Source organism: Phaethon lepturus, unplaced genomic scaffold, assembly GCF_000687285.1.
Source record: "Phaethon lepturus isolate BGI_N335 unplaced genomic scaffold, ASM68728v1 scaffold1112, whole genome shotgun sequence".
NCBI lineage: Eukaryota > Metazoa > Chordata > Aves > Phaethontiformes > Phaethontidae > Phaethon > Phaethon lepturus.
Genome location: NW_010523837.1, coordinates 1 through 10,247, shown reverse-complemented (window position 1 = coordinate 10,247; position 10,247 = coordinate 1). Strand labels below are relative to the sequence as shown.

At 44.3% G+C, this 10,247-nt stretch overlaps 1 protein-coding gene across 1 annotated transcript; it reads left to right on the top strand.

Moving 5' to 3' along the window:
* Positions 1-227: 227 nt before the first annotated feature.
* On the top strand, positions 228-6,027 carry AHSA1 (AHA1, activator of heat shock 90kDa protein ATPase homolog 1 (yeast); the record flags this gene model as incomplete). Its single annotated transcript, XM_010282220.1, has 8 exons — positions 228-480; positions 651-733; positions 1,386-1,503; positions 3,176-3,264; positions 3,583-3,717; positions 4,495-4,596; positions 5,130-5,181; positions 5,622-6,027. Coding segments are annotated over 8 exons (1,005 nt in total), but the record flags the coding sequence as incomplete, so codon positions are not given.
* Between the last annotated feature and the right edge of the window lie 4,220 nt (positions 6,028-10,247).

Genomic DNA, 10,247 nt, shown 5'->3' with positions numbered 1-10,247 from the left:
TGTGTCCCGCGGAGGGGTTCGTCCCTCTCTCCCCTGCGTGCACGTTGGTGCTGGGGTGGGGGTGTCCGGGCTGGTGCCCCGAGAAGGCCGCTGCCGCCTCCGTGTGCTTGTGGGGTGGCCGAGCCAGTGTGTGGGGGTGCCCTGGGGAAGGGCTCTGTGTGTGTGTGTGTGTGTGTGTCCGTGTTGGAGCGGGGCAGGGAGGGAAGGACCGGGGGAAGGCTGTGTAGCCCCGGTGTGTGCTGGCGGTGTGGCCTGTCCCACGTTCTCACACCGGGTGGTTTTCTCGCAGGACTGAGCGGGATGCCTCCAACTGGTCCACAGAGCGGCTGAAAACCCTCCTCCTGCCTGTCCGGGTGGAAAGTGAAGAAGGGGCTTGTGAGGTGACAGAAGTGAGCAAACTGGATGGAGAGGCCTCCATTAACAACCGCAAAGGGAAACTTATATTCTTCTATGAGTGGGCTATCAAGCTGGCATGGACTGGTGAGTGTGTTCTCTCCTCCTGTTTTCAAGGCCCTATCCAAGGATAAGGATACTTATCTCATTTGGGACATAATAATAAGGGGAGTATTGTATTATCAGGCAATACAAGCTTACTTTTACAGCAGCCAGAGTAAGAAATGTTGATCTGAACAACATAATTGTAATTGCAGGCACCTCAAAGACAGGAGTGAAATACAAAGGTTATGTGGAGATTCCTAATCTCTCAGATGAAAATGACATTGATGAAGTTGAGGTAAGCACAGCTAAAGGCTAATACTGCTTGCTGTATGGCTGTTTTAACAGGAGTCCTCACAGCATTAATATTTCCTTCTATCTTACCTTTTTTAGAACATTTTTGTGGAACTTTTTTAGTGTTAGAGACTACTTAAGTTAATAGAATCATAGAATGGTTTGGATTGGAAGGGACCATAAAGATCATTTGGTTCCAACCCCCCTGCCATGTGCAAGGGACACCTTCCACTGGATCAGGTTGCTCAAAGCCTCATCCAGCTTGGCCTTGTATGTTTCCAGGGATGGGGCATGCACAACTTTGCTGGGCAACCTGTTGCAGTGTCTCACCACCCTCACCTAAATCTGCCCTCTTTCAGTTTAAAACAGTTACCCTCATCTTGTCACTACACTCCCTGATGAAGAGTCCCTCCCTATCATGTTTTATCTTTATCAAACTAATTCCTGTCTTCTAGATATAAGGGCTCTATAGCACCTGAAGGTGCTTAGGTACATGCATGTATTACTATAGGTTGAGAGCGCTGAAATGAAAGATTAATAAAACTGTACTGTTGCTTGTGAAAGTTTAGCCAAAGTCTAACTGTGATGTTGAATTGAGTAGTAAAAGGACTGTGCAAATATGGCTTTGTTAATCAGCACTTGTCCTTGTTGTTTAGATCCATGTCAGCCTTGCTAAAGATGAGCCTGACACTAACTTGAAGACCCTGATGAAGCAAGAAGGTGCAAAAAAAATTAGAGATGCAATGAAAACTTACATCAGCACTCTCAAAACGGGTATGTAACTCAGAGGGAGAAGTGTTATGGGCTAATACTAAAGAAGGGATGGAGGTACTGAGAGGAATGAATATTAGTTCCTCACCCCATCTCAACAGGAAGGTATCAGAGCAACACCAGTAATATTTCTGTCTCTTTTGAGAATGGTTAGCAGTTGGCGGGAGCACTTCTGTGTCTAGATACTATAGCAGAGCCCAGAAAGATTGGTTTTGGTGATAAGCCAATAATAAACAGCATTTCTGGATTTATCTTTTAAAGCTGAGAATGTCCTTCACAGGCTGAAGCTCAGCTATAGAGAAAATAAAGCCAGTAAAATGTGTTTGCTATCCCAGTGACACAGTGTCAGTCACTGCATGTGGCACAGTCTGGCCTTTAGTTTGCTTACTCACTTGAAAGGTGATATCTCCTCTCTAGTTTGTTGTTTTTTCTCTTTTGCCACATTAGTAAAGGCATCTAGTGTTTGGATTTAAGAACAACTGACAACTGGAAATCGCTCTGCAGGTTTTGTTGGTGTCATTAAATGAACTGTCTCAGCACCTGGATCAAAATTACTTTTTTTTAGAAGATAAATCAGATTCCAGCAGTTGGAGTTAAATCAGTGTGCTTTGGTTGAGTTTGGCTTTGCTCTCTAGTACAGGCTGGGAATGCTGCAGTTGCTTTTTATATCCGTTTGCCTGTATTACACTACATGCGCTAGATAGATATACAAGTTTTGCTGAGTACAAACCACCACTGATTGCTGTTTTTCCAGGATCAAATTTCTGTACCCTTGGGTTTTTTCAGGTATTTTAGTGTTCAGGGTGGGAGATGCATTCAACCAGTGGAAGATGAGAGTGTTATTCAGGAAGAGCTGTATGATCCTGTGGGCTGGAATAAATAAGAATAGGTGGGAACTAATTACTGCAGGATACAAGATTGTACACATAAAATAAAATTCTGGTCCATAATAAAATTTTGCCAGTTTGAACAGATGAAGACAAAGGAGAAAGAGCAAACTGTTTTATGATTGGTAAAGGCAGAAGTGATGGAGCTGGAGAAAAAGCAAACGTGATGCTGAAAGAGGCTGAAGCTTCTAGGGAGTTATAAAAGTGCTAGTGCTGCTGAACAGGGCACTGGTGAGTTCCCCGCCCAGGTTCAGGTGTGTAGTCCTGGCATCTGGTGTCAAAAAGGATAAATTGAAGATAGGAGTTAGAAATAACTTTATTCTGTACTACAACGGTACAAGTAATGGAGAGGTGGTCTGGAAAGAAATGGAAAAGCTTGGTTTGGTTTTTCTAGACCAGCAAGATAAAAGTATTTGAGATGTGATTGCTGTTTATATTAGAGAGTGAGAGGAAAAAAAGCTACATGAGTGTAAGGCTAACATTAATGTGAGAGCAACATGTGGAAGATAGTGGTTGGTATGTCTAGGCTAGGAAGAGGGGGTAAGTTCCTAACTGTTAGTGTAGGCAGGTTCTGATACGGCCTTCAGTGGAGAGTAGTGAGGACAAGTAGAATTAATTGCTTGTAAAAAGAGATCTGTTTGCTTTTTTTAAAAACTGTTTCAAGTTGTGGGTGCTAGCAAGAGCAGGGGAGAAACCAAGAAGCCCTTTTTGATTGTATATTTCAAAGAACAGTTAAAAGGTTTACTTGATCTTTTATTAGTTTCATGGGTGCATTCCTGTCTTTCCAGAATTCACCCAGGGCATGATTTTGCCCACAGTGAATGGTGAACATACGGAAACAACACCTCAGGTGGCTCCTAAAGCAGAAGACCGCAAGGTAAATAAAACTGTGCAAACATGCTTTTGGATCTGTGAAGAAAGGTACTCAGTATTAGATTCCGGGGCTTACAGGAGCAACCTATGCTGTTTATAGGATATATATTCAGGAACTGGCAATCTGTGGTGTAGGCCTGACTGTTTATATTTGCAGCACATGGTATTTCTTAATTCAAGCAGAGCAATAAATCTGCTTTGTACACTCAAATATGGTTGTACCTAATGCCTTTTTTTTTTCTCTTGGATATGTGAACCACTTGTTGATTATTTTTTTCTGAAAAAAGTATATGTGTGTTTGCTTTGCTTGTTGTTTTGTTAGACGGCCGCTAGCAGCAGTACTGCCACATCACAGTCCAAATCCATAGGAGTCAAGATACCTACCTGTAAGATCAGCTTGAAGGACACCTTCTTAACTTCTCCTGAGGAGCTCTACCGAGTATTTGTTACTCAGGAGGTAATGCCAGTCTTGTTCTGACAATTTTTCTTCACACACAGGAGGTTGTTCCTAAGAAGTTTTTCAAGGCGTTCTGTAGGACACTCAACAATCCAGGAGAATGGAATAAGAAAGCTGGTCCGCAGAACAGTTGCTTAAAGCTTGCATGTGCATCTTTTAACACAGTTGACAAGAGATGATTAATGCCAGCCAGAAGCCAGTTCCAGACTGGTGTCAGCACCTATCTGTGGGTGTATCCCTTACTGCATATGGTCAGATATTGTGGGATTTACAGCTGTGTGCTTTTTGGTTTTGTTTTGTTTTTTTAAGGTTAGGTGGTATCCAAGCGTACTTTGGGAATAGCTTCTGCTCTCCTGCACACCGTTACATAGTTTAAGAAGAGAGCACAAGATTGTATCATTATTTAAACATGGTCTTAGTCTTTTGTTACTCTTTTTTGCCTTTTCTTATCTTTTTTTTTTTCCCTTAAAAATATTACCTTTTCTTAGCACTAGGTTTCATTAAGGAATCAGAGTAAATCAAAGTGTGGCTTACAGAACACTGCATAGAACATGAAAGCTAAGGGTTCTTTTCCTTTGGCAGGCAGAATGCTGCTGTAGTGGTTGTAACACTGCTTTTCTGGCCAGGGCAAGGTTTTTGTCTTCTCTTGATGAAGACCTTACGCTATTGACTTACCTTCTCTTCTGGAGCTTTTGTAACTGGGTGGGAGGTGTTAGGTGACAAGTTTGCAAGCAGATAATGTCAAGTAATACACGTGTCCTCCTGAATTCTTTTCAGATGGTCCAAGCTTTCACCCACGCACAAGCTGCCTTGGAGGCTGATAAGGGAGGCAAGTTTCAATTGCTGGATGGCAGTGTCACAGGAGAGTTTGTTGACCTAGTAAGTGCTAACTAGCACACGTATATCTTGCTCAGGGGCAGCCTTTTTATTTTTGAGGTATCAATCCTGTAATAGTGCTTCAGTTACCTAACTGTGCAGTTCTGCCTGGTGCGCAATAGGTATCTATAATCGCTGTAGCTATTGAAGTGTTCCTTATAGTATGGATTAATGTATGGGACTTTGGTCTGGGGAGAAAATCTGGCTTCCAGTCATGCATCTACTGTGTCTTTGTGTGGTTTTACTTATTAGGGCTTTCAGGGTTGTTAACGATAGTAACTGACCCTTTTGCTCTCTAGCCCTCCTGTCACTAAAGTTTTCTGGACAGGGACACTGTCTCAGTGTTTGGGGCTGTACTGTGACCTACCTTCCTAGAATAGCAGTGGAAGGAAAAGGACACGTAAAATCTCTTTCCCCCTGTATGTGTGTGTGTTAATCAAGGGGTCTCTAAGGCTTCAGATCAAGACAATTCTAGTTGTTTTCTATTAGACTGCAGAATTTGGGAAAAATTACTACTCAGTCTTTCTCTTTTCAAGGTTCCTGAGAAGCAACTTGTCATGAAATGGAGATTTAAATCTTGGCCAGCTGGTAAGTAGTCCAAACATGGACGATGGTATTACAGCCCTTGCCTGTGTTTCAAGAATTCCAGGCCCATTTGCCACACTGCACTCTGGCTCGTGATCGGGGAGCACACAGTGTTCTGGGAGCTGCACCAGCATTATCCCAGCTTCATGCCCTGCAGTCGTGTCAGAATCATCAGCCATGGCTTAGAGCAGTGGCCAGGGATTAGGAATGATGAAGTAGCAGCTTGCTCAGCTGTGGCTGCAACAGCTTCAAACTCCATGAAGAGGGAGCCCTCTCCTCCCTCTGTTTCTGAGGAAGGCCTGCAGCTGTCATAAATAGATCCTCTGGGAAGGATCCTGGGGAGTCTTTTAAGTGTTGCCCTGTGAGAGGAGGAGCAGAGCAGCTCCTTGGGGCAGCATATACTATACTACACACTGCTGACAGATTTTCTTTGATTCCTCTAGGGCACTTTGCAACAATCACCTTGAACTTCACTGACAAAGGTGGCGAGACAGAGGTGTGCTTAGAAGGCAAGGGCATTCCAGCCAGTGAGGAGGAGAGAACAAAGCAAGGCTGGCAGCGCTACTACTTTGAGGGCATTAAACAGACATTTGGCTATGGCGCCCGCTTGTTTTAATACTGGTTGCTGGGAAGGCTTTGCCTGAAGACTCTGCCACGTGGACTGATAATTTCTCACCTCTCCCTTTCTAATCTTGGCCCTGCTGCCGAGTAAATGGGATGACAGGTGATGAGGAAGGCCATTGAGCAGCACCACTTTCAGTCCCTCACTGCTTTGTGCATGTCTCGTGCTGCAGGGGATTCTCTTACATGTACATACTTCTATTGCTAAATAAACTTAACTTAAAAAAAAAAAAACAACAAAACACCATGGAACTTGTGTCCTCAGAATGGCTTGAGTTCAAAGGGTTGGTCGATAGGCTGAGGGAGGGATCTGTCTGGAAAAACACTGACCAAGGGGGAGAGCTGATCCCAGTGTGATTTATTCCTTACTTCTGGGGGAGTAGAGAGCATGAGCTTGATGCAGTTTTTAGTTTGAGCAGCTGCTCACTTTCTCTCTGCTTTTCATCTGCCGCTAGTAAATGTTTCAAACCTTTTCCATTTCTGAAGGGATCCAAGATCCTGTTCAAGCTACTCCTCTCTTCCCTTGCACATCTCCTTCTTCAACGCAATCTTTTCCTGCACTTAACACTAGCCTGCTCTACAAGAAGGCTGATCATTTAGTCACCAAATGTCCAAGACAATCAGCAAACCACTGTTAGGGAGACTCCCCACCTACAACATGGTTCTCGCAGGTTGTGGGGCCTCCGGTCAGCTACCTCCAAGAGCTTCAGGCCAAAGCAAATTGTAGACTCTCAATGGGGGTGGGATTTATTCCTGTAAAACAAACAAGGTGCAGTACTTTTGGCTGACCCCACTTCAGCTGTTGCTTCAACTGATGAGGAAGGGAAAACCACTTGCTTGTACTCTCCTGCTAATATAGTTAGTTCCCAGAGATGTCTTCTAAAGCAATAAACTTGTTCATAGGATAGGGCGGAAATCTAGTTCTAGTCAGAAGTGTTGATCTACTTAACCTTAGAGGTAACTGAAGTGCTTGGTTTTCTCTGAGGCATGAGCTTCTCTTGCATAATTTGCCAGCATTTTCTGCAGAGCACTTCTAGTAAGCTAGAAGTAAGGAATGTTGCTGCGTGAGAATTACTGTTTTGGGGAATTTAAATTTTTTTTTTTTTTAATCTGAACGGCATGTTGTAGCCCTCCCGTTCAGGAGAGGAGACAGGAAAAAACTGAAACTTTAGTGCCTGTTTAAAAAAAACCCAAAAATGTAATTGTTTGAGTTGCCTTTTGAACTATGGAGAGCATTTCTAGCGTTTTCCACTCATTATTCCAAAGTGATTATTCATGGTAAGGTGTGTATGGACATTAAGAGTGCAGTATGAAATGTAAGTTCTATTTTGTGCACTTCCTTATCCCTGTGCTGGTGTGTGACGTCAGAGGAAGCTGTACAAAGACCGGGCACCGGTAGGTATGGTAGGACTTCCCAGTGTCCTGCAGGTTTGTCTTCCTTAAAGCACTGTCTGACTGGGGAAGGGGCCGCAGGTATTTTGTCAGGATTCTTATGCACAGATGAACTACTGTACACATCTGGTAGCCTGCAGGAGTGTAACGTGATGTAAGCACACTGATGTCACTGCGCAGTGTGCATGTTTGGTTTTCTGTTTGAGAAACCCTGGACAGGAAACACAGGAAACCTTAAACAGCAGGGCTAGCAAGTGTGTTCACAGCCGAGGCAAGAGCTTTGGTAAGAGAAGAGCAAAATAATTTCAAAACTGAGCAAATGAGCTCATTCTAAGTTAATTTGAGACAAACTTGACAGCTGAATCGCGGTGTCCTGCCTGCGGTTTGGCAGCTGCGTGGGCAGCCGGCCGCGCCGCGGCAGCAGTGCTTGCCTGCAGTGGGGCTGCGCTGGCACAGCAGAGTGAGGGCAGCAGAAGGCAAGCCCGGCTAATCACCTGCTGCTGGAAGGTTAGGAAGTGGGACAGGAAGGCAGCTGAAGTGGAATTTTAATTGCCTTCCTTTCATCACAAACAGGGTTCCTTCGGGCATCCTGCTGCTCCTCTAATAGGACACGCTTTGGCCTCAGCCGGCAACCCACATTCATGGGGCTCAGGGACTCAGCGCTTTGCTTGGGGCTGTTTGAGGCTCCTCTTCCAGCAAAACTGACCGCCCGGAGTTATGCTGGTGCTGCCCCAGCTGGCTCCCTGCCCCTGGGGCTGGGAACTGCCATACCCACAGTAGCAGAACAGGCTGTGTAGCTATGCCTGGGCTGCTCTTCACAGCTGAATTACTGGACTAATTTACCAGTGATAAAAGGGCAGGCTGTGAGCTAGCACTCAGCCTGTGGCACACAGCTAAGGATATGCTAAGTCTAACGGGGCATAGCGGTGGTAATGCCTTATGCCTCTTCAGCCATTTCCTTGGCGAAGGCAATATGAGCCTTAAGTTGCTGCATGCTAGTGAAGGTCCCTGCACTACATCCGCCTCCTCTCAGCAGAGAGACCCACTCCTTCAGCTACAGCTGACATCTGGTGCAGCTATACAGATCACAGAATCACTAGGTTGGAAAGGACCTTCAAGATCATCAAGTCCATTAATCCAGCGCCACCATGTCCCCTAAACCATGTCCTGAAGCGCCACATCCACACGTTTTTTGAACACTTCCAGGGATGGCGACTCCACCACCTCCCTGGGCAGCCTGTTCCAATGCCTGACCACTCTCTCAGTGAAGAAATTTTTCCTAATATCCAATCTAAACCTCTCCTGGCGCAACTTGAGGCCATTTCCTCTTGTCCTATCGCTAGTTACTTGGGAGAAGGTCTAATAAGAAGATGCTAATAAGAAACCCAGATCTCTGCTTTATGTGGAAGTGTGAGGAGAGCAGGACACAGTTTGCAAGTCCTTCAGCTATTTGGGGGAGGGAGACCTATATAAGATGAGGAAGAAGAGCAAGGTCCAGTATAGTCCTGCCTAAAGGCTCTTCAAGAATCTGAACCGACACGGGATATGAATTAAAGAAAACAAAGGTTAAAAAAACAGAAAACAGAAGTAGAAGTAAGCAGCAAATTTTTCACAGTGATGAGTGGTCATAACTGGCTACACACTTATGAGGCACATGGAGAAGATGAGTAAGGAGCAACCATCAAACAACAGAATATGGGGTCCCAACCAAAGGGATCTCTGAACACATTTAGTAAATTCTGGAATTTCTTGCAGCTGGTGATACGATACCGTTAAAAGTTTACACGGATTCAGAACAGGAGTGGAAAAATTAATGAAAGAATAAACCAACCAAGGGCTATTAAACAGAACAACCATCACATCTGGCTCAAGAAGCCTCCTGGCGACCAGCTGCTGGCAACAAGGAAAGTACTTCAAGAAAAAGCGACGTGTGCTTGTACTTCTCTTTCTTTACTCTTCCTTCCTACTCACCCGCTGTTGACCACTCTCAGAGACTGGATGCTGGTTTAGGTGTGCCTATGTTATGACTCACTTGGCCCTTTCCTGTGTGTTTTGATCATTTATGTGTGTGAAACTTCTAGGTGGAAATCAGGCCACAAATCAGAGATTGAAAGCCCCTAACCTAACTATTAAAACTGCTTTGAAACATCATGCCAACCATACTTCTATGGCAAAACGGGAAGAACTTAAACAAAGTATTTTTTTTTAAAAAAAGTGAAAGTAGTTGGATGTTTCCAGCATGACAGTGCCTGACGCAGTTTACCGTAGAAGACTGACTTAGGGAAGTGGAGAAATCTTTCAGAATTCCATGAGGAATGAGGCTGGGGAGAGGGAGAGAGGAAGAGAAAGAGGTGAGGACCAAGGGAACTAGATCAGTCTGTAACATCAATTAATGAAAAAATACTGAAAAATGCAGTCAGTAATTTGTAAATACCCAGCTAATCATATAAAAAGTAGCAACCAGCACACTTATATCATGGCTGCATCAAGCACAACTCATATCTGGTGAACCTAATGCCTCTCTTTCTTTGGCAGAATAGCTGGGATTTATTAAGGCTTTAGGCAATGCTTTATATGATATTTTTATTAGTAAATAAAATAAGGCCTAATAGAGCTATAATGAATCCAGTATGTTTCAGTATAGAAGATAATATAATTGATTGATAACTTAAAAGTCCAAAACAATTTACATCACCATTGGTGGCGTAAAACCCTCAGAAGACAAGTTTAGGACTGAAAGTGATCTTGACCAACTGCTACCATGAACTTCCAGAGGGCAGACTTTGGCTTGTTCAGGTCACTGGTTGAGAGAGTCCCTTGGGAGACAGTCCTGAAGGACAAAGGGTCCAGGAAGGCTGGACAGCCTTCAAGAAGGAAATCTTAAAGGCACAAGAGCAGGCAGTCCCCATGTGCCTTAAGAAGAGCTGGCGGGAAAGGTGACCGGCCTGGCTGAACAAGGAGATTTTGCTGGGACTCAGGAAAAAAAGGAGAGTTTATGACCTCTGGAAGAAAGGGAAGGCAATTTATGAAGAGTACAAGGATCTCGTTAGGTCAAG